General features: G+C 40.4%; 2 protein-coding genes across 4 annotated transcripts in view; one reads left to right on the plus strand and one right to left on the minus strand.

Annotated features, from left to right (window-relative positions):
• Window positions 1-1,948: 1,948 nt before the first annotated feature.
• On the minus strand, window positions 1,949-10,037 carry zbtb42 (zinc finger and BTB domain containing 42). Of its 2 annotated transcripts, XM_047346105.1 has the most exons (3): window positions 9,786-10,037; window positions 9,039-9,123; window positions 1,949-7,617 (listed from the first exon to the last, which is right to left on the minus strand). In XM_047346105.1, the coding sequence occupies exon 3, from the start codon at window positions 7,601-7,603 to the stop codon at window positions 6,023-6,025; it is 1,581 nt and encodes a 526-aa protein (XP_047202061.1). In that variant the 5' UTR covers window positions 7,604-7,617; window positions 9,039-9,123; window positions 9,786-10,037; the 3' UTR covers window positions 1,949-6,022. The 2 variants fall into 2 exon arrangements, with proteins under 2 accessions (XP_047202061.1, XP_047202060.1); XM_047346104.1 differs by lacking the exon at window positions 9,039-9,123.
• A 13,476-nt stretch (window positions 10,038-23,513) lies between these two features.
• The window catches only part of akt1 (v-akt murine thymoma viral oncogene homolog 1), a 53,636-nt gene continuing 52,633 nt past the window's right edge, over window positions 23,514-24,516 (plus strand). Inside the window, exon 1 of one of the 2 annotated variants that reach the window (XM_047344948.1) lies at window positions 23,514-23,770. The gene's annotated coding sequence lies outside the window, so the exon portion shown is untranslated. The remainder of the gene's footprint in view (window positions 23,771-24,516) is intronic. The other variant, XM_047344947.1, reaches the window with a different exon arrangement.

Below are 24,516 nucleotides of genomic sequence, written 5' to 3' on the forward strand. Positions count from 1 at the left end.
GCCAGGAAGTTTAAGCCCCGGATCCCTCAAGGCAGATGTGGGATGTTTGGTGCAAGTCAGTGCTCCGAGGCCTGCTGCTACTGTGGTTGCTTACAGTAACGTTGAGGAGGGCCCCTATTTACAGTGCCATAAGCTGGCTGGGGCTGTTAGAATGGCTATGAATGATCTTGGGAGGACATTGTTGTCTTTATGTTGGAGCTGCCTGGCTAGCGCTACTGTGTCGTCTGTTTGTGCATGAAGTACGTGCTGGGGAGCAGGGCCAGACAATAGCCTGGCTGAGCTACTACTCACGCACACAATGGAGCAGTGGGATGAGGCCATGGTTTTTGGGGGGGCTGTGGGGGTGGGCGATCAGGGGCGAGCTGGATGCGGCCCTTGTCTATATGGCGTTCCCAGAGTGTGGGTGAGCTGGGATTTGGGGGAGGGTGATGGGAACCCGAGCACATCCCGATTGGGATCACGTAGCAAAGCAGCTGGATTTCTTTCATGGTGCAGCGGGGAAATAATTAAAAGTCCTTGCTATTAAAAATGTTCAGTCAATTGGCATGAATCTCCTTAATTAGGCACATTTGGTACGGGTGTGTTTACACACAAATAATGTGTGTAATCAAGTTTAAATAAAAACAAAACAACAATCATGTTTGTACGTTATGTTTTATCTCCTTTTAAGAATATTGGCAACAGGTCAGAAACAATATGAGCTCATCTTGAAACTGTCCTTGAGGTCAGTTTATAGTTTTAGACAGATAGAGCCTGTAAGACTGAAAGTATTATCTCATTGTTGTCTCTGTACACACTGCAGCACTCCATACACACAGCAACCACTTGTGCTTCAGACAAGGAGTTCGCACTGGCATTCATTGACGGCCAATGTTAATCAGCCCCTATAGTAAACATGTGTAAAAAGCCCTAAAATAAATGAATCTTTTTATTGTAGTTGCATAATGTCACATTATTTTTACATTTATTCAGTGGGGGAAAAAATTTAATCTCAAGATTTCTTTTTTGTTTAAACAAAATCAAAAGTGGTACAGCTGTTGGAACCCCCAACAATCACTTAAAAATAAATTAAATGTAGCCGTTATTTCAAATCACATTTCACTTTTTAAGTTGATGAACGCTTTCTCAGGATTAAGACTGAGCTTTTTGGCAACACACACTTCAGGTAGGATTGCGGTGAAAAAATTTATGAATATGTGGAAAAGCCCCTTTTGCCCACAGTTAAGTATGGAAGATATGTGATGCTGTGGGCCTGTTTCTCCTTCAAGTGTGTTGGGAACTTAGGTAACTGTACATTGCATCATAAAGTATTTTAAATATTAGGACAGTTCAACGAAAAATCAGGTGGACTCTGCCAGAAAACTAAAAATGGGTCATCATTGGGTCTTTAAATGAGATTATCATCCAAAATGTTTGGCCAATTTAGGAAATAAGCTAAAGAGAACATAAGAGAGAACTCTAAATAATCTAGGGTTTGCCCAAAGGATGGCTCAGGGGCCATTTGCGTCATTTGAAATGATTCTTTGTGACCCTTGACCACAATTCAAGAATAGCCTAAATTTGGTTTGCCAGCGGTTAATGAAGATGCACATTTAACAAGATATTAGGGTGCAATTTTCACGGATGCAAGGCCTTTCCAAAAAGAAAAATTCAAATCTTCTCAAAATTGAATATTTAAGGTTCAACACAAAGTATTCATCTCTTATCAGTCATGTTTTTGCTTTTAACTTAACAGTAAATAGGACCACAAACATCCGGCGACTTTTACTCAGAAGCAGACTTTGGTGCGCCATGGCAAAGAGCCCCCTCTCTGTGTACGGCTCAATCTCGTAAAATGTTATAGTAGAAAATGTGCTTTGTTCTTGAGTTGGTTCAGATAATGAACTGGTTTGAAAACTGCTGAAAAAAGTGGGGGGTGGGGAAACAAAATGATTGCCACACAAACAGATAAAGTTGTTCAATTTAATTCTATGTAGAATCTCAATAAAATACCTAAATCAAGATTGTCACATTTTCACAGCACACACACACAGTCACACTCCAAAAACAAAAGCCCAAACAGAGAAAATGCACAATTAAAGATCAAAATTGTCTCATTATTTTAAGCAATGCCAATTCTGCACAAAGATTGTCCTCTAAGTTTCTACACTGCTAACAATGAACCCACTGCTTGCTAGAAAATATACTTTTATTTCAAAAATTATATTAGGTTCTAATGGCACTTCTAAAAAGTCTATTAAAAATGTTTGTGTTTGACATTTAGAAGTGGTTGTTTTTCACATATAAACCAAATTAAAATCAAGAATCAAAAGTTGCACAGGAAGTATGTGAAATAATAAATATTTTTCATGATTATTCACAGTTGTAACCTGCAGAGGACACAATTCCAGTGATTTGTTTTTGATTATAAAGATCATACAGCATGATGGGCAAATGCAGCCCTGTTTCAAGAAAAAAATCAAAAAAATCAGTGTTTCACATTCAACAACGACATAAAAATACAAATGAAACAGATTGATTTCCAGTAGTATTGGCTTGAAAAAAAGTTCAACACAAAGGTGTTTCACTTCAGTTTAACACAACCACAGCTAATTTATTCACATACAATTTAAATCCCTCTGTTTAATCTCTCACAATGCATCACTAATCAACTGTTTTTATTTTTGCCCGAACATTTTATATTTAAAAGAAAAACTGCGATGTACATGTTGATATCAGCAGGGCATTGTTGTTGTGAGGCGGGAAAAAAAAACAATTAAAAATAGGTTTCTCCAGATGCAGCACCGATTCGTGTGTCTACAAGGCACATTTGGTGATCATCCTGGAGGTATAAATAAAAACAGCAAACAAAATGTTTTTCATTTTTTACATGTTAGTTAATCTACTGCTGTACATTAGAGGATCAGAAAAAAAAAACAGTCCTTGAAAAAAGAAAATCTACATTCATTTGCGCTCTGTTTCAAATTATCTTTACAAGCACTTATCAAAACTTATGTCTTTTGAAGTGATTGTGTGAAAAAGGAGTGTTTTATTTCACTCAAGCATCACTGCTGGGTTTGAATCAGTGAGAAATTAAACTCTAGCAATTCCAAGCACAGTCCTCCTCCTTACTCATAAGTAAAAATGTCAATGGTTGTTTCTGAGAAATAACGTCAAAATCCATTTGATTTTCTCTAAAGACCAGATAAATTATAAATCTTGTTCTATTTTTTTATTAAGGGAACAATTGACCTTTTTCCACCACATGCTTTGAAGCCTCCAAACAATGCACCTGTTTACAGTTTGCCTTTGCTAAATACATTTCTCACATTCCACTGGCTCCATTCAACCCAGAAAAAAAGTGCAAAAAAAGGCTTGAAATGCCTTTTCTCTCCATAGCTTTGGAGAGCAGAGAGATACACAATGATCCCTTGAGAACTACCTGGAATTGGAAGAGAGGCGAAGGAGGTGGGAAGCAGTGGGGACAATGCCTGAATTGTCTGGTTTCTATAGGTAGACAGTACCTTGTCGGTGCGGCTGTGCTTGTGAACAACTGTTTCACCTGTCAGAGCAGATGTCGGAGCGCTTTTAAATGATTTGTAGCTAGAAGAAAGTTCAATAGACTCATGAACGTGGAAAAGGAAACAACTTGAAAAAGATGTGTCAACTCACACACTGTAACATGGGGAAAAAACAAACCAATTTGATAAATATAATATATATTTACAATAAATACACAAATAGTAAGAAATAGCAGCCTAGACAATAGTGTTGAAATGTTATGCATGCTAAAAACAAGTGCTTCTCTGTGTTCCATGTGAGAAATCTTGAAAACTCTGGACAGATTTTCCAAACAATATATATTAAAATACAATTACAGTAAGTTGATTTGCAGAGAAAATAAACAGACAGACCCAACACCAGTTAATGTGTACCAAGATCGCTAGGCAAAAAAACTGAAACAAACACCTACAAGTAAACCCTGAACCAAGTCCAACTAATAAATAAGTTCTGATCAAGTCTTTTCAGGACAGATTAGATGAATATTATGAACTTTTAGAGATACTCCCCGGTTAAGAATCCATAACAGCACCTATGCATGAACAAACAGAACCATTTCCTGCCCCAACATGGACAAAGACTTCATCAGTAGTAACTTAGACACATACAGCGGTGCAAAACAAGGAGAGACATCAGTAGAAGCAGCTGAATGACACAACTTTGATACCTTCTAATTTCAATTCTGTGCCATCAGTGTACCTTTTGCCATACCAAGAAATAAGATCATTTACCAGCCACCGACTGCATCTGACCCAAATGAGTCGCAAATAACGCAAACTAGATTTAGTTATTTTATTACATATTGCTTTTTTTTTTCCGGTAACTGGTAACGCTTCTGGATCTATTTAAAAAAAGACGCACTTATTACTTGATATGTTGAAGGTAATCCACATTTGTCCAAGGCTTCAACAGTTCAAAAAATCATGAAAAGCATGGCAACATCTGTTATTTTAGTAAGTACACTAGGTTAACCATTAAGAATTTCATTAGGCAACAGTGTTACAGATGTTAGTTTTTTTATAACTTTCTAGAAATGCACTGATCAATCAGTCAGAGATCGGAATCAGGCAATTCCTCTTCAGATCTGTAATTAGCAGGTCGTATACTGAAGAAAATCCGTTTTCCCCCTATTTATTAAATATAAACCAAGAACTATCACCATTTTTGTTCTGTCGTGGTTTTTGCATATGAAAACATGCCAGACTAACTGTTTATGCGACTATTTTATGCAGATGATCTTGCTTATAGCAAAAAAAAAAAGGGAAATTTTCCAATAAAATATCTTTGATGGATGGATTACGTTTACTCACTGATTTACTAGAGATGCACTGATCAGTCGGCCAGAGACCAGAATCAGCCAATTTTCCCTTGATCTGCTCTGATTCGTAATCAACTAGTCGTAATACGACTAGTCGTATGTCTAGGTAATACAGAGAATCTTGCTAAAGATGATTTAAATTACTAGTAATTAAGAAACCAATCATCCATTGATTAAATGAGGCTAAATTTCCCACAGTCTGTTCTGACTGAGGATCAGCAGGTGAAATGATAAGAAATGAGATTTTGTTTCCTGTTTATTAAAAACGTTCTGGTTTTATGACTTTAAATAGATTATTAACAGCATTTGCTTTAGTGCACTTTTTTGAGTTAAATTTAGAAAACAAATACAGATAAGGTTAGGGCTATATGCTTTGATGCATAATTGGGGATATTCTTATAATTCCTTGATTTTATGTTAGACTACTATATTTGTCAATGAACCTTTTTTTACTTTAATGCTTCATATTCCTTATAATGACAAAAAAACAAACAAACATTGAACCAAGATGTGCTCCAAACCAAAGGAGCTGGAATCGGAATCCATCAAAAAGGAAAAAGAAAACATATGATGGTCTTGCTTCTTTTCATACAACATAAAAACTTAATTTCCAAAAACAAACAGTAAAAATTCATACATCCAATAGTTAAACTTCAATTGTGTTTCTGCTTCATGATAGTTTAAAGGCTAAAAACGGCCCCAAAATAAATAATAAAATAATGTAGGCGTTTAAAAAGAAAACAAAATCATATATTGCTACTCACGGACGGTTCTGATCTCCCACGCGCACAAACAAACCTCTTCGCTTTCTCTCTCACAATTGTGTGTAAGCATTATTCATTGCCAAAAGGATTTTAACTTTTCTGCAAATATGCTCATCAAATAAACTCAACAGACTGACAATAAACAAGACAGAAACTATCAAGTGCATCATCTGTTTTGTTGTCCTCCCTGTGACACAGATCCAATAATCTCAGCAGCCTCTGACATAGTCCAGCACAAGAAGCAGCTCCAGTTTGAAAGTTGCTACATCTTTATAAGCTTAAGATATGCCCCAAGATATGTCTTTAACAAACTGTGTATAGGAACAGCAAAAATGGTTCAGTAGTAGTATTCAGTGTATGAAAGGACATTCTGTCTTATATGGCACTGGTGAGAGGTGTTTTATCCAATGGCAAGAGTTTTAACAAGGCCACAGTGAAACTTCCTGATGTGGCGGTAAAGGTCCCCGGACTGAGTGAAGCGTCGCTCGCACCACTTGCAAGCATGAGGCTTCTCACGCGTATGAACCACGGCGTGCCGACTCAAGTTGTGGGAGTACTGGAAGCTCTTGCCACACTGGGCGCAGGTGAAAGGCTTCTCTCCGGAGTGAGTGCGCTCGTGCCGTTTAAGGGTGTACATGCACGAGAATGTCTTGTTGCACTGCATGCATGTGGGGACGGAACCGTCCGGGGACAGCTTGGAGCGGGCGCCGTCCTTCTCGCGAAAGTGTGAGCTGAGGTGCAGCTGTAGCACGTGGGGGCTGGGGAAAACTTTGCTGCAGAGGGGACACACACACACCTGTTGCCCCGGGGGCAGGAGCACCCCGCTGGAGGTGGAGATGTCTGAAGAGGCCAGGTCATCCTCCTCCTCTTCCTCGCTGTCCCCTAGCAGCCTGCCCCTCCCATCCACCTCCCTGCCTGGGGCGCCCTCCCTCCTCCCACAGGTCTCCCCCTCCTCGTCCATCAGGTCCTCCTCCTGGGAGAGCAGGGCGGCTGTAGCGCCGTTGTTGCCTGGGAAGAGGGCAGCGAACCCTGTCACCACTGAGCTCCTGGCACTATTCCCAAAGCGCTGGCTCTCAGGGCTCATCGGCTCACTGTCCTCCTGCTCTGACAGCAAGTCGTGTTCGTCTTTAACAAGTGGCTCAGTGCCCTGCTGCTGGCTGTCGAGGGCCAGCTGTCCCGAGACATAGGAGGGGTGTAAAAGATCTCTGCTAGACAGAGGCTTGAAAGACAAATCCAGCGCACAGTCCATGTCATCTGAAGCCCGGGACCTCTGGGACGACAATACGGTTGAGCTACTGACATCAGCTTTTGTTTTTCCAGCTGTTTGGACGCAGGTCTCGGCCTCCGCTGACATATAATTGACACCTACAAGGTCCGGGGACCTGACAGAGTGACCGTTCGCCTTCTGCCTGCTCGGCGCAGACCTATCACAATCTGTGACAGCCAGACTGACTTCACTGTTGTCCGTGTCAAACTCTTCCACAGGGGGGGCCTTATGAAGCCCCTGAGAGTGGCGCTGAATGAGCTGCTTACAGTGCAGCTCACCATCAGAGGAATTCTCCCTGTCCAGGCAGCCGAGCCCCAAACCCTCCCCTAACTTCTCATCCAGGGAGGAAAGTTCCTTATCTTTAAGTTTGCCTTTGCACACTTTTACTATATCGTACATGTGGAGGTAGCTGGCTGCGGCCAGAACATCCTCCACAGGCAGGGTGCTGAATTCCAGCTTCCCCTCATACATAAATTCAAGGAGCAGACTGAAAGCCGGGGCCGTCACAATGTCACTGTTGAGATGCACAACGTCCCTTTTGTCCAGCTGGTCCCTGTAGAAGAGGTGGAAGTACATGCTGCAGGAGGCTAACACAGCTCTGTGCGCTTTGAACCGAGCTTCCCCAACGAGAACAGTGCAGTCACAGAGGAAGCCTTGGTGACGCTGCTGACTCAGACATTGCAGCAACTGGCGGCTATGGTCTGGGAACTCCATTCTTCCTTCATAACCTGATGGAAAAACAGGATAGTGGATAAACCAAGCAAGGAGTTCATAGAAGGCATAGAGCACAGCTTTAGAGGCAAACACATAATGACCTAAAGAAAAGAAAATATGAGCTTAAAAGTGCAAAACCTGTGATAATAAATGACTTTATAATATCAACAAAAGGCTCACATCCAGTGGTAGTTTTTGATATTGGTAATATTGCTCACCACTCAGGGTGCCATTCCGCTGGGGGTTGGCACAAGTGCGTGAAAGAAAAATTGCCTTTGCTAATTCACTTATTCAGTGAAGTTGGCATCTGATTTACTGCTTCCAATTTGGTGTTAAGGGAGTATTTTATGGTTTGTTTGTTTTTTTTTAAGGAATCTGGACTACATTTGATTATCATTTGTTCAAAATCTAAAAATGTAGAGTAATCAAACCATAGCTGGATAATTCAACGCCGACCAGCGATTCTTTAAACAAATTTTAAGATTTATGAAACCTCTAAACTAAAATATTCTACAATGATTAAACGTTCTTTGAAACATGGTTTGATTTATGAACTCTATATGAACAAAACTGTTCTTAAAAGTGTTCTTAAAAATATAAAAATGTTGTCTTGATTTATTTGCCACATGGAGAACAAATCAAAAAAAGTCACTTGCCTAGGGCAACATCAATGCACGAATGGCCACTGATCACTTCCTAAGATTTAAACAGAGCCGGACCAAGATCATATGGGGCCCTGAGCAGAATTAGATCTGATGCCCGAATTCCAGTTTGCTATGTTTGTTAGATAAATATGAATAACACAATTCTGATGAGATCTTATTAAGATGACAGTTAAAGTATTGGAGTGACTGGAGTTTTCTCTGGGTGTAGAGAGCATGGATTGACGCAGCGCTAACCCGAACCCAATTTCATCTGGGCATAAAAAACCCTGACAGTCCAGCTGTAGAAAATACTGCACTTTTATTAATAGAACCATGTTTTAAGTAGGAATAATTGTGGCTGTTCTTGATTAAATAAAAGAAATTCAACTGACAGACAAACTGCCTTTTGACAAATCTGTGCTCGTTGTAGTTAAAACAGTCCACATTTGACCTGTCTTTGCTTGCGGTTTTCATACACTAAGGTTTTCTTAAAGTCAAAGTATGTTTGTTTGGAGCCACCCTCAGACACAGCTACAGCGTGAGCGAAAAGCCATATTGCCAACAATATATGTATATGTATAGTACAAATCACATTTGCCAGTTCTTTCAAACCCAAAATATTTTTTGTTATATAAACGTAAAATTTGTAAATGTATATTCTGATTGGGGTGGGGGGGGGACATCAGCTTAGCTCGCTCATACCTTGAGCCTGCTCTGGATTTCAAAATTCAACATTAGTTACTTTATCCATTTGAAAGCATTACTTCTGTTTCTTTATTGCGCTAACCTACCTTTGCTTCTCGAAGTGAAAGGATCCCCCTCCAAATAATTCCCAAATGGGTATTTCTGCGCCTCCGAAACGCGCCGGCGCTTCTCCTAATATATAAAAAAAATCTGTTTACGGAACAACCAAGAGGGGATGGAGGTGAAAGAGCTCGTCCAGGAGGCTGAGGTTGAAAAAATAAGAGCGGTGCAGAGTGAGTAAACTGCTGCTCTGCCTGCTAATTACACTGCAAGCTGTGGAGTCAGCTGCTCTGACATCACCGCAATGGAAACGCTATCTCCAGCTGTGCTCCCCTTTACGCCATATGTTAACGCTGGGCAACACAGTCAAAAAAAGACCAACAACTTAGAAAAAAAATGTATGTATTTAAAGCTGCTGCAGCGTTACAATGTATTTTAAACTTTTTAATATCCCTAAACAACGCATTGATGAACACTCATCAAACACGCGCTTAACTGGGAGCACTTGTTTAAAGAGAATAAAACATTATTTATAGAAAATAACCTCCACGCTTAGGTTTCATAATGCAACATTCTTATTTTGTGCGCTTTAGTTTTACAAAGAAGAAAAAAAAAAGAGGAGAAAACCGAGCTCCGTGTCCGAAGTGTGAGCCTTTTAAACAGCGGAGGAACTCACACGCAGAAAGCCAACTGCGCTGAACGAAGCGGAGAGGGAGGGGGCCACTCTTTTTTTTTTTTTAACTTTCGCATTCTCCGTTTTTAAAGGCACAAAAACATCACCTCCCTTTACTTACACGTATCACCGCTCCCGTCGTCGTCTTTTGCCTCCCCTTCTATAAGCTCCGGGGTGCTCTCATGATGTGCGGCCAGATGTTCGCTCCTTCTTGCCGTTTCTTGAGGCTTCCAGTTCCGACCCTGGGAAGGCAGGCAGGCTGCACTCACAGCGCTGCTGTGTGTGTGTCAAAGCAGGTTGATAATGGCACAAGTCTCGCGATAACGCTCCGCCACAATAAGTTCTGTACTACTCCGTGAATTCACACAGCGGCAGCAAGTAGCAGTCAGAGTACTACACTGGAGGAGGGGAGGGGAAGTGAACATTTGCTGTCTTTTTAAAACTCCTGTCCCACGAACAGGGCTGGCTTTCAGCGTCATAAATCCCTTTGGTGTGACGAACCTCGAGCAACCGCAGATAACCGCTTAAAGCTCATCTGTGTCCTAAAACGTGACTATCACGTAGCATGTAAACGGCAAAGAAATAAATGTGAAGTGCAAGGAACATAGTACGCTTTTCAAATGTTTTTAATCCGTTTTACTTTGATAACCTTAAATAAAATCCAGTGCAACCAATTGCCTTTAGCAATCATTTCATTAGTCCACCAGTGTGTAATTTAATCTCAGTATAAATACAGCTGCATCATTGCTTAAAGCAGAGAAACTGATCACTATTTAATCAATCGTCCCAAAATGGAAAGAGAACGGCACACCTGTAACCTACCAAGGTGTGTACTTCCACCTGAGCTGGCAAATCAGGGGTAATACAAATGTATGCCACACTTTTCAAATTTTTTAAATTGTAAAACAATTATTAAACAATGTTTTTTCTACATTAGTTATGTGCTACTTTCCATAGGATATCCAATTTCAATACTATACATTGAGGTTCTTGGTTTTAAACAGACAAAATGTGAAAAAGCTACTATTGCAGATCTCTATAAGGTCTTAAAAGACATTTGATATAATCAAATCTGCAGACATCTTTTATCTCTGTGCTGAATTATCAATTCTTTGGTGAAAATCAAATGTATTACATAGAAAGCAATATGTTTGTGTTTTGGGATAACATTTATCTACCTTGAGGGGTTCCACTATGCTCCTGTCTAGGACCACTGTCTCATTATAATGATTTACCAGATAACTGTATGAAACTTAGCCTCCACATGTATGTAGACACTACAATGAGTTTTAAACACGTAATTAAATGCACATAAGCTCATATGAGTTCTGAATCATGCAGGATTCAAAATCATGTTAAATAAATTGCCCAAACTGTTAAAATTTTACTAGTTAAGACTGCTGGGATGTGTATTTATTCATTTTCTTAACTCTATACTGAGCACTACTTGTTCATTCTCAATCGATCAAGTCTGACACATTTAAAGATTCTACCCATATTCATTCATCTACATTGTCCCTTTGTTTACATTAAAACATAAAAGTCTGAAATGGATCGACTGAGGCGTCAGTTTTGTCTTTGCTCTGGAAATTCCATCTTGTTTGCTCTTTCCTTTTCAGAAGTATTTGGACCTGTCTGAACTTTAAAAGTCAGAGTTTAAATTTGATTAATTTAGCAAGGTTCTCAAAAATGCTGCATGTGGTTTTACATCTGCTTTTGGATGAAATAAACTATTTTATGCCTCAGAGAAGTGATCTCTGTGGTATCTGAACCAATCAAAGAAGAGTAAATCACTTGTTTCATCGTAGCAGGTCAGTGGCCTGTTGGGAACTATTAGAGACTAAATCCACTGATGTAGTTTTGTGTCAAAAAATTCCCTGGCACCAAATCAAAATAGACTAGTCCAGGTTCTGACCTAGATTTATTCTACTAAAGACAGCTTTTATAAAATCCTTTAAGAAGCAATGAATAAAACACCACCCTGAGTTTTCTCTTTATGCATTTAGGCAATATAGGCGGTGACAATGTGAAGAAACAGGGGCTTGAAGTTGCAGCTGCTCATCTCTTGGCCCCTCTGCCTCCCTTCCTCCCCCCTGTGGCCCTTCTTGTGCTCCCCCAACTGCTTCAGTCACCTTTGCCCCGTGTTCCAGCTGTCGTGTGCTTTGAAAGAGCCATTTGCAGCTCCTCCTGACACAGAAGGGAGTGAGAAATGTGACGGTAGGCGGCAGTCACTGGTTGGAAGGGGCCACAGATAGATTCTTATCCACTTAGTACCTTATTCCATTTTTAGTCTGGCTGTTACCAGCAGACTAAGAAAAAGACTAAACTTTCAGGAAGATATGGAAAAAAAGAAATCCCGAAGATAAAAAAAAGTGTGATGCATGTAAAAATGCAATATATCATTCAGCACCGATGCACAGAGACACACTCACATCCTTCCAGGGGCAGCGATGTGGATAAGAATGGGAGCCTTGGCCCCGTGTTTCTCATACCCTGGCAAATATAGGCACCCAGCAGAGGAGGGGTGTGTGTGTTCACATGGCAAAACAAAGCAGTGGTTGTGCCTGGGGACCGTGGCCTCAGCAGAGAGAGGCTCGGCACGGTGAAGGTTCTCACAGACTGGGGAAAAAAAAAAGATAGAGCGAGACAGAGAGAACGAGAGTGGGGGGAGCAGGGAACACTTCCTGGAGGTTCATTCTTCCTCCCTGCAATCATCAATGGCATTCTCCCCCTGACCCACTCCTCTCCCAGACAAACAAAAGACCCCGCATTCCAGTGCAGCCCGACCAGCCAGCCAGCCATCCAGGCACAGTTGAGTCACATCTCTCCCCACTTCACCAAAGTCTTATGGTGGCGATGGGTTGAACTGTGGATGTCAGTCTAACATGGTTCGTGCCTCAGAAAAAAAATCCCTTTTTTCATATTTTTAGAAAAGTTCAATATATTTAACAGAGTTCCGCTCTCTTAAATATATTGAACTACTAGAGTAGTAGCAGCTGTTCACTGCTGATTTTTGTTTCACAAAATCTCTACATGTGGAACCTTTGCAAAAGTATTCAAACCTTTATTGAATCTGTTAGGATTTAAATGATAGACCAACACAAGGTAACACAGGACAGTGTGAAGAAAAATGCTACATGTTTTGGATGTTTTTTTTTGAAGGAATAACAACCTGAAAAGAGCAGTGTGCATTTTTATTAGGCTCTTTTAATCAAATACTAATAAATAAAATCAGTTGCAACTGACCACCTTCAGAAGTCAGCTAATGAAGACCAAGGAACACAGAAAAGAAAAAGTCGTGAAAAAACATAAAGAAGAATTACATTATTAAACTTTATCCCAAGCTTTGGACATCTCGAGGAGCTTTGTTCAATCCACCATCCCAATGGGACAAGATAATCTTACAACTTCAAACCCAACAAGACATGGTTTCCCACTTGTGAGATTGGTAAGGCGAGCATTGTTCACAGATCAGCCAAGAGGCCCATGGTAACTCTGGAGGAGCTAGAGAGATTCATAAGTCAGGTGGGATAATCTCTTGACAAAAGAACTGGTAGTGTTGTTGGTGCACTTTATACATGTAACCTCTATGTAAGAAGAAATGCATTATTGGAAGAAATCTATAAGACGTTTTTTTTTAATAATTCCGCAAGGCAATGTTGACCCTCAACTTAAAACACAGTGGTGGCACCACAATGCTGTGGGAATGCTTTTCTTCAGCACCCACTAGGAAGTTGGTAATATTTCATACGATGATTAATGGAGCTAAACACAGAAAAAAATGTCTGATGCAAAACATTTGAGACTGGACCGTAGGTTAAATTTCCAGCAGGACAACAACCCTAAAAATACAGTCAGAGTGGAATGATTTAGATCAATGCATTTTAATATGTTTTAACTTCCCAGCCAAATATGTAAATTTTCTACTCTGGGGAGTAAGCTAAATGCTGGGTGTCCTGAAAGGACAAAGAGGAACAAAGGAAAAGGGATACTCCTTGAAAAGTAAATAAGAGAGGTCTCCAAAACCCAAGTTAGCCAGTCCAGGGGTTTTCACTAAAGTGTACTGTCTGTAACATTGTTTTAGGCTGAATTAAAGCTTCTGATTGCACTTTTCTATCTCTAATAGACATACAGGTACATCTCTAAAAATGGACATGCTGTGAACAAGTACAATATTTTGTGTCACTCATTTCAAAAAATGAAACTTGTACAGTATATGGATTCATTACACATAGAATGAAATATGTTAAGCCTTTATTTCTTGTAATTGTGATGATTATGGCAGACAGATAAAGACAACCCCAAATTCAGTTTCACTGTTACTGAATCCACAGACCATAAAATACATTAATATTTGCAGTTGAAATGTGTCAAAAAGTGCTGGATTTGTGGATACAATCTTTACAAAGCATTGTCTATACTGTATCTCTTGCAATTCTTGCGAAATGACACACATTATGAGTTGGATTCTTGCTCATGGTGCAAAGTGTGAGGCGTAAATGAATGTAGCCTTCAGTAAATTATCACTGTTTTGCACTGATTCTACATGTTATATGCTTAATTCTGTCACAGTTCTGTTTCATTGTTCACACTCTCAATCTCTCAATTGTTAAAACAAAAGCAATATTTTACACCCTTTTCAGCATGAGACGACACTCCTATCAAAAAGCCAGATACATCGGAATGGTAAATGTACAGGTCCTTCTCAAAATATTAGCATATTGTGATGAAGTTCATTATTTTCCATAATGTCATGATGAAAATTTAACATTAATATATTTTAGATTCATTGCACACTAACTGAAATATTTCAGGTCTTTTATTATCTTAATACGGATGATTTTGGTATACAGCTCATGAAAACCCAAAATTCCTATCTCACAAAATTAGCATATCATTAAAAGGGTCTCTAAACGAGCTATGAACCTAATCATCTGAATCAACGAGTTAACTCTAAACACCTGCAAAAGATTCCTGAGGCCTTTAAAACTCCCAGCCTGGTTCATCACTCAAAACCCCAATCATGGGTAAGACTGCCGACCTGACTGCTGTCCAGAAGGCCACTATTGACACCCTCAAGCAAGAGGGTAAGACACAGAAAGAAATTTCTGAAGGAATAGGCTGTTCCCAGAGTGCTGTATCAAGGCACCTCAGTGGGAAGTCTGTGGGAAGGAAAAAGTGTGGCAGAAAACGCTGCACAACGAGAAGAGGTGACCGGACCCTGAGGAAGATTGTGGAGAAGGGCCGATTCCAGACCTTGGGGGACCTGCGGAAGCAGTGGACTGAGTCTGGAGTAGATACATCCAGAGCCACCGTGCACAGGCGTGTGCAGGAAATGGGCTACAGGTGCCGCATTCCCCAGGTCAAGCCACTTTTGAACCAGAAACAGCAGCAGAAGCGCCTGACCTGGGCTACAGAGAAGCAGCACTGGACTGTTGTTCAGTGGTCCAAAGTACTTTTTTCGGATGAAAGCAAATTCTGCATGTCATTCGGAAATCAAGGTGCCAGAGTCTGGAGGAAGACTGGGGAGAAGGAAATGCCAAAATGCCAGAAGTCCAGTGTCAAGTACCCACAGTCAGTGATGGTCTGGGGTGCCGTGTCAGCTGCTGGTGTTGGTCCACTGTGTTTTATCAAGGGCAGGGTCAATGCAGCTAGCTATCAGGAGATTTTGGAGCACTTCATGCTTCCATCTGCTGAAAAGCTTTATGGAGATGAAGATTTCATTTTTCAGCACGACCTGCTCACCTGCTCACAGTGCCAAAACCACTGGTAAATGGTTTACTGACCATGGTATCACTGTGCTCAATTGGCCTGCCAACTCTCCTGACCTGAATCCCATAGAGAATCTGTGGGATATTGTGAAGAGAACGTTGATAGACTCAAGACCCAACACTCTGGATGAGCTAAAGGCCGCTATCGAAGCATCCTGGGCCTCCATAAGACCTCAGCATTGTCACAGGCTGATTGCCTCCATGCCACGCCGCATTGAAGCAGTCATTTCTGCAAAAGGATTCCTGACCAAGTATTGAGTGCATAACTGTACATGATTATTTGAAGGTTGATGTTTTTTGTATTAAAAACACTTTTCTTTTATTGGTCGGATGAAATATGCTAATTTTGTGAGATAGGAATTTGGGGTTTTCATGAGCTGTATGCCAAAATCATCCGTATTAAGACAATAAAAGACCTGAAATATTTCAGTTAGTGTGCAATGAATCTAAAATATATGAATGTTAAATTTTCATCATGACATTATGGAAAATAATGAACTGTATCACAATATGCTAATATTTTGAGAAGGACCTGTATGGGGTCCCCTCGGTGAGCTCTGTTTGTAAAATGCCAGGGACAGCCAGGCTAACCTGACTCATGGTAACAGTGAGCAACACATCACAGAGTAAGTGACAAAATAAGGGGAAATGACAGTAGAAGAGGCTCAGAGAGAGACGTCATGCTGGACAATACATTTTTCATCACAGAAGGAAGTCTAGTGACAGTTGCTGAATTTCTGTCATTTAACAGTTACTGCTCAACTTTGTCTTTATTTTACTTCTACTTCAACACAGATTAAACTTAACTATGTTCTACCCAAATCTAATTAATGCATCTTTAGAAATTCAGAGGTAGAAATAGGAATTTTCAGCAAGTAAAGTAATTAAAATACACAACTCCTAGAAACATTAGAAATCAATAAAATAAAAAAATAAAATAGATTTTTGAAATATATGTAAAATGTTAAAACTGAGATTTTTTGCATTTTTAAACAGTTGGACAACTATGGGAAACCAATCCTGCCATAATAAAGAATAAATACAGAAATAAATAAATAGCTGAAATGATTTAGTTGCACAATAAATAGTTTAACAAATGAATTAATGTGTCATTTATTTAAAAACTGATCCATAAATCGGATATATGTGGATATTTATATTTAAATCTTTAGCTGTTATAATTTATCTCTGTGCTATTTGTTATTTAAATTTTTTGTTTTTTCTTTTTTGATAGATGTTAATGTTATTAGATATAATTTTTCCCAGCCCTTTTTCTCTTTCATATTTATTACCAGGCAAAAATATTTCTAACATCAATATCAATATATTTATTTTTAAGGTACATTTTTTGATCTGCTAAATCTTAAACATAGATGTATTTTCTCTCCTAATATTCCTGTTGTATGTTTTCCCCAACAGATTTATTTGACCCCATTTTTTCCCATCTTTGTTTTTTACATTCCTTGGTTGCTGGATTGTCTTTTCCTTCTGAACATGCATCTAGGAATGTAAAAATGGATCCCTGGTTTTGAAGAGGAGCTGGTAGCAATGACTAACCTCTGTTGTCTTATTGCTAGTGAACTTAGAACTTACTGCTGTTAGTCAGGGTATTTACTATATCGTGTTGACTGTCTGACAGAATACCTTAGTTGGCGAAACTTATGCACACTAAAGGTCTAATACACCTCTAGATAAAACAGTGCATTTTTGCTGTGCTCTAACAAACATGACTCACACTGTTTTTCCTCCAGGGCTACCTGGATAAAACACAAAAGAACTAAAATTAAACCCAGTTCTAACAAAACAGAAAAGCATCTTGTTGAATGAGCTGAACTTTCTGTCCAATTGCAGGTGTCTACAAAGGAAAGTGTAACAAATGTGGTGGGAGTTCAAACTATCCTAGCCCAACAACACATAATAGTAAAATGAATGAAATCATCCTAACTGAATCTTAACCAAGTTAATCAGACTTTATTAATTCTGTTGGGCTTTCCCATTGACATTGCTGAGGTTCATCTTTTCCCTCATCTGGTCTTCTCTCCTGTCTGACCCAGTAGTAGGCTCTCACATGCTGTCTATAGTGACCTGGGCACTGAGGAGATGTTTTCAGAACAAATGGAAAAGTAGCTTTATACAGTCATGGTCAAAGTAGATCAGATTAATTTAACAAGCCAATACTGACATGTTGAGTGAGAGTGTTTCAAGGCAAAGATACACGATATTACCCAAAGTATTGGGTCCCATCACCAAATCCATTAATTCTGGTGTTACAATCACTTCCATAGCTGAAGGTGTATAAGGTTTGTTATGAAGAAAGAGTCCTGACCTCAACCTTCTTCAACACCTTTGGGATGAATTAAACCCCTCTGTCTCTGTCCCGCTCCCTCCATCTGTGTTGCGCGCCAGATTATATAGCTGAAAATGGCACCATCCCAGAAGACGTTGCCTGGGACTCTGAAGAGAATGAAGGAATGTGAGGGGATTGTGATCTGTGTAAACTAAAATAGTATTACAATATATACAGTATTACAATAGTATTACTTGCACCTACATACATTTCAAAATGTTGTAGAGCCTATATTAAAGCCAACGATTCATTGTGCACTGTCAAGTAGTTAATTTTGTAAGCTTTGAACTTCCTGGAAAAAAAACAGACAGAAAGTTCCACTCCACCTGCAACAGAACAGAACAGAACAGAACAGCTACCTGTAGTTTGAATGTCTCATCAATGTGTGGAGCTGCTAGAAAAGAGGCAGAGAATATCAAATATTTTACTTCCTCAAATGGTTTCTAACAAGCCAGCTTCCACGCAAGCTTGACCTCAGCTGAGAAGATTAGAAAGAGGTGCAGGTACAGTGGAATAGTTCTTACAGAATTGTCTGTAGTAGCCATTGGCACTTGCCAATAAATCACATTTATTGACAGATGTCACAGAGCCTACCCTGTCCACACCGTCATCCACACATGGCAACAGAAATGAACCTGTCTTTGTGACCTTATTAACTTTACAGATGTCTGTTCAAGGTCGAAAGTTCTGATTTGGTTTTTGTTCAAGCAAACATAGGGAGGACCAACATGTACTTCATTTCAGATTTCATTTGTTCCTGTTTCTCAGTGAAGTGCGATAGAAATGCTGCCAAACAGGTTCAGAATCTCCCACATCAATGTCATGCTCCGTTAAAGGGGTAACTCAGAGGGTGTCCGAAAATAAAGAAGGAAAAGAAAGTATTAGCTTTCATCCCTGTAAAACGGGATCCTTTCTCCCAGTATCCGTCCAGTTTTGTACAGAAAGCATGCCACGAGGATTTTAGGGTTTGATGAAACCTTTCAATAGCTCCCAGACTTTCTGGATGGTAAGGAGTGGACTGGGCATGTTTCACCTGAAGCAGCTTCATTATCTATGTAAACATTTCTGATATGAAATTTGTCCCTCATTCACTCTGAATAATCTTTGAGATACCAAAAATAGAGATAAACTGAGACAGTGTTTTAACCATTGATCTAGTGGTGATGTAAAATCGGGTAATTAATTGCTTGCTTTAGCTTAACAATCATTTGACAATGTACTCGTACTCGTCGTCTTCCGCTTCATCCGGGACCAGGTTGCAGGGGTAGCAGACTCAGTAGAGACACCCAGACTTCCCTCTCCACAGACACCTCCTCTAGCTCCTCCGGGGGAAGCCCAAGGTGTTCACAGGCCAGCCGAGAGACATAGTACCTCCAGAGTGTCCTGGGCCGTCCCCCTGGGCCTCCTGCCAGTGGGGCGTGCCTGGAACACCTCCCGAGGAAGGCGTCCAGGAGGCATCCGGTATAGATGCCCAAGCCACCTCAACTGGCACCTCTCGATATGGAGGAGCAGCAACTCTACTCCAAGCTCCTCCCGGATGGCCAAGCTCATCACCCTATCTCTAAGGGAGAGCCCGGCCACCCTACGGAGGAAGCTCATTTCAGCCACTTGTATCTCGTTCTGTCAGTCATGACCCAAAGTTCATGGCCATAGGTGAGGGTAGGAACGTAGACCAACCGGTAAATCGAGAGCCTTGTTTTTGGCACAGCTCTCTCTTCACCACAACAGATTGGCACAGCGTCCCCATTACTGCGGCAGCCGCACTGATCTGTCTGTCGATCTCCCGCTCCATTCTCCCCTCACTCGTGAACAAGACCCCAAGATACTTGAACTCCTCCAGTTGAGGCAGGAACTCCCCTCCAACCTAAAGAGGACAAGCCACCCTTTTCCGGTCGAGAACCATGGCCTCGGACTTGGAGGAGCTGATCTTCCGCCTCAGGAATCCCACAAGCCATCCACACCCGATAGGACTCCTTCTTCAGCTTGACAGCATCCCTTACTGCCAGTGTCCGCCACCGGGTTCGGGGATTGCCGCCACGACAGGCACCGCAGACCTTTGGGCCACAGCTACGGGCAGCAGCATCGATAATAGATGCGGAGAACATGGTCCACTTGGATTCTATGTCTCCAACATCCCCTGGAACTGTTGTTTCCCACGTGGGCATTGAAGTCCCCCAGCAGAATAATGGAGTCCCCGGGAGGGGCACTATCCAGCACCCCCGACAGGGACTCCAAGAAGGCCGGGTACTCCACATTACCGCTCAGCCCATAGGCCGAACCGACAGTCAGAGACCTATCCCGACCAAAAGGCGCAGGGATGCGACCCTCTTATCCACTGGGGTAAACCCCAACACGAGCAACTGAATCCTTAGCTGATTTCAAGACATCCTCTGAGTTTGTGTGGGATTACAATCTGAAAAGTGGCATGTGCACAAAAATACTTGTGCACAGCTGTCTCCATATCATCTGTAGGGCGGACCAACTGAAAGTACTTGTAAAGATCCGTCATCCCTCTGCTCCTTCACTAGATCACAACATGTGAATGATAAAACATATTCTCGTAGAGAAACAACACCTTTAAAGTGTTGGTTGCCTTTTTATCACTAGAGGCTGTCGAAAAAACTGCGTCAAAAATAATGCAATCCGGGTCATCAGGGGATTGGACTGGAGAGTCTTTTAAAATCATTGTTCTGTAATAAGTTCAATAAATACATTCCTTTATTATTTTCACATCTGTTTTCTTCTTTAAAAAAAGACTCCTTATAATAGAGCTCCTTCGAGATGAGATGTTCCAGCTGACTACATGACTTTTGTTTCCTTCCAAAAACTATTTCAGGACAAACAATGTAGTTATGCATGCACATGTTAGGTTTAAAACCCAATTACAGTGCCTTGCAAAAAAAAAAAAGGTATTGGTACCTATATAACTTTTTCAATTTAGTTATTTTTTAAAGATTTGTTATGTGGCACTAGTGGCCGTAATTTAGTCATTTTCTTGAAAGTATGCAGACAGGAAATGCGGTGAAGAGAGGGGGAAGACATGCAGCACAGGTCGCTGTGGCTCCAGGAGACAGCCGCGTTGAGGGCCAGAGTCTCTCTATACAAGGATCACCTTGTATAGAGAGACAGGGTGATCCCGCAGCGCCCTCATTTTGTAACAACTTCAAAATTCATTGTTTCTAATGGAGATTTTATTATTTGATAGACAAAAAGTAGGACATAATTGTAAAGAAGTGTAAAGAAGAGAAAAAATATGTGTTGTTTTTCTTTACAAAAACATTTTTCTGTGTATGAATCGGTTCTTTGTGGAACAATCTCTCGTCTGTTAACATCAGTTTTCAAGTCTTTCCACATATCCTCAATTGCATTTAGGTCTGAACTATGACTGGGCAATTCTAACATATGAAAATGCTTAGGTCTAATCTTTTCCTCTGTAGATTTGGCAGTATGTTTAGGGTTGCTGACCTTCTAGGCGAACCTCCGCTGAGATTTTAAGTCTTTTGCAGCCTTTTTGTATTTTTTTTCCATCCATCTTGTATCAACTATGATCAGCTTCCTTTTGACTGCTGAAGAAAAGCATCCCCACAGCATAATGCTGCCACTACCACGTTTCAGCTACCACGTGTTCAGGGAGATGTGCAGTGTTAGTTTTCCAAAATTGTATGTTTAAGCTCTTTGTGCTGCTAGAAGGTGAAGTGTACAGCATTAATTTCCCACCATAAAGCATTTTGCATGCAGGATAAAAAGTTTATTTAAGGACTCATCTGACAGAAGATAATTTTCTTTCCACATGATTGCTATATCCCCTACGTGGCTTATGACAAACTCTATAAAGGATTTTTATTTAGTTTTCTCTCAACAACAGCTTACCTCTTGTCACTCTTTTGTTAAGGCCAGATTTGTTGAGTGCAACTAATAACAGCTGTCCAGTCTAGCACCTTGGCCATGTTTTCACAACCACAAAGGCCATGTTTTCATTGGAAACAGTACCAAAAGTAGTGGATGACAGATTCAAGAAATGACCAAAGGATGGAATATTGTTTTACAATATCTGAGAAGATTGAAATTCTGGACAGTTGCTAAATAATTTGACCACTATTAATGGGTTTACAGTGCTGGTCAGACTTTTATGTAAATTCTTCATCAGCATCAATGTCATATTAATCTGGAGCTTTTAATGATGATTTCAAACCATTATTTTCCAAGGTTCTCAATTAGGTGCTTTAGTTCTTTTATCCACACAAAGTAAAAAAATGGAAATACAGGCTCAAATATGTTCATACAACCACCTTATTGTTTTGATACATGTTCCTCATCAAGCTAGACAGAAACCCTGCATATGGCTGGATATTTGATCACTGTTGTTACAAGAAATGTAAGAATTGATTCAGAATGGTTGTTTTCCTAATTTGTTTTAATTTTTTGATATATATATATATATATATATATATATATATATATATATATATTTTTTTTTTTTTTAATACTGTCCACAAATCTCAAATGGGATTCAGGTATATCAAACTTCAAAAGCTTAATGTTAGCTTGCTTTATCTATTCCAAAATCAGTTCCTATGTGTGTTTGGATTACTTAGACTACTCAGATTTCCACCCAGAGGCTTGTTGATGGCTACAAAAAAGGTGTCTCTGCATATTGCTAAGGGACATTAATCTAACGATTAGTGCAAGCTTATGGGTAAATTAAACGCTGTGCATATCATTTTTAACCTACTGACGTTTTACATTTTGTTTTAGTCCATCCTGAAAAATGTATGGTTTTAAAGAAATTTGCATCTCCATAAAGCTTGTCAGCAGAGGGAAACATAAAATATATTCAAAAATGTCCTGGCTGCTCTGACTTTGGGTTTGATAAGACATGTGAACCAACACCAGCAGATGATATGGCTCTGCAAAACATCACTGACTGTGAAAACTTTAAACTGGACCCCAAACAATTTGGATTCTATGTCCTTCCACTCTTCCTCCAGACTGTGGAACCTTGATTTCCACATGAAATAGAAAATGTATTTTCATCTGATAAGAAGACTTTGGACCAGTCCCTTTTCTCCTTAGCTCAGGTAAGATGTTTTTGACATCTCTGGTTCAAGAGTGGGTAAACACAAGAAATGTGAGTCCAGCAGCAGTCCTGTCCATACCTTGTAAATATGAATGTTCCCCAAAACTCTTGTGGATGAATTTCAGACCTTTGTGGAGGTAGATAAGATCCATGGATAAAATCGGTTTCAAATGTAAGTATCGGTTGATCACCAATCACCCAAAGTTAAGGAAATCGGGGCCGATAGGGGTGCACTGATTAATCGGCCGGCCAATCAATCAGTGAGCCCCTACTTCCTTACAAACTTTTTTTCCCCCACTCTACATTCCAAAAATATACTTGGATAGTGCAAGAAGTTTCAAATCCCAGTGGGGGCCTTGCTGCATGGAGTTTGCATACATGGGTACCATGGCCTCCATGACTGACAGCTGATGTCTGATTAGTGCAATATGACAACACATAGGTAACAGTACAATAGTGCCATGCTGCTGATTTTTATAATTGTTATTGTTGGATTTTATTTTGCCTTGGAAGCCCGTGGGCAACTGCAGTGACAATAAAGTATTGCTATTGTTATGAGTGCTGTACACAACTGACAACAGCATCCAGTGAGTCATGTTGTTTGTTTTTTTTTTGATGATGCTCCTCCAGTGAGCGCGGCTAATACCGGGTGGGCGGTAGGACCCGGGAGACGGCGGGCTGCCACAGAGGCTCAGCAGACAGCGCGTTTTGGGAGGTGTAGTGGAAGAAAGGCAAAGAGAAACGGAGTAAATGAGAGCACTTCTGTCCACATTGTTGAAGGACTTACCAACTTAAAACACCGCCGAGACACCAACGTATAATGAGACGGGCACACTGTTGAGCTGCTGTCCAGGTAAACATCCGCCTTTCCTTCGCATGGTTGTTTACAAGAGGCCGAGAGCTAAAACAGGGTAGGTCCCCATTGTGCTTAACATGAGATGCGGTTATTCTTACCCAAGCTGCCCCGCTAGGCCCCTTTCTGTCGCAAAAAGCAAACCTGCAGTTAGCCACCTTTTGTCGGTTTCTTTTTCACCGAGGAAGCTGCTCCGCATAGAAAGTCGGCATATAAATACAACTTAATGAATTATAACCCAGGATTTAAGTCCCTTTTCGAGATGTAAACCACCCAGTTTTTGACAATGACCTCCGCAAACACGCCAAAGTATCTGCTTGTGCTTGAAGCTGTCCACCTCTGCTGGAAAGTTATTTGTGCTGGAGCTTCATGGCCCGGGAGAACAATCAAAAAACAAACGAGTTCAACAAGAGGAAGGAGTTCATTTAAAAACCACCACTGCATTTGTTTATCTGCTTTATTGCCAAACATTTAATCTTTGTTTGTTGTTTTGTTATCATAGTAACAGCAGATAAAAGTAGCCCACCTTGGGGCTCAAAATGGGGACATTTTAACTCGCTTGGTCCACAGTTTAGGACTTCAGGGAGGTCTTAAGGGAGAAAAATGGCCACAACAGTGTTATTTAGTAGTTTTCCACTCTAGTAATCAGTGCAATGAGATAATGCATGTTTTTCATGTCTTCACTGTCATTATCAACACCACCTACAGCAATGACAGTCATTCATATTTGCTCTAAATCACAGTGAGTTTATTTGTTTGGCAATAATGGGTAAGCGTGTTGAAAAGCATGTTGATTGAAGTTTA

Source organism: Girardinichthys multiradiatus, chromosome 19 (genome assembly GCF_021462225.1).
Source record: "Girardinichthys multiradiatus isolate DD_20200921_A chromosome 19, DD_fGirMul_XY1, whole genome shotgun sequence".
In the NCBI taxonomy this organism is placed as follows: domain Eukaryota; kingdom Metazoa; phylum Chordata; class Actinopteri; order Cyprinodontiformes; family Goodeidae; genus Girardinichthys; species Girardinichthys multiradiatus.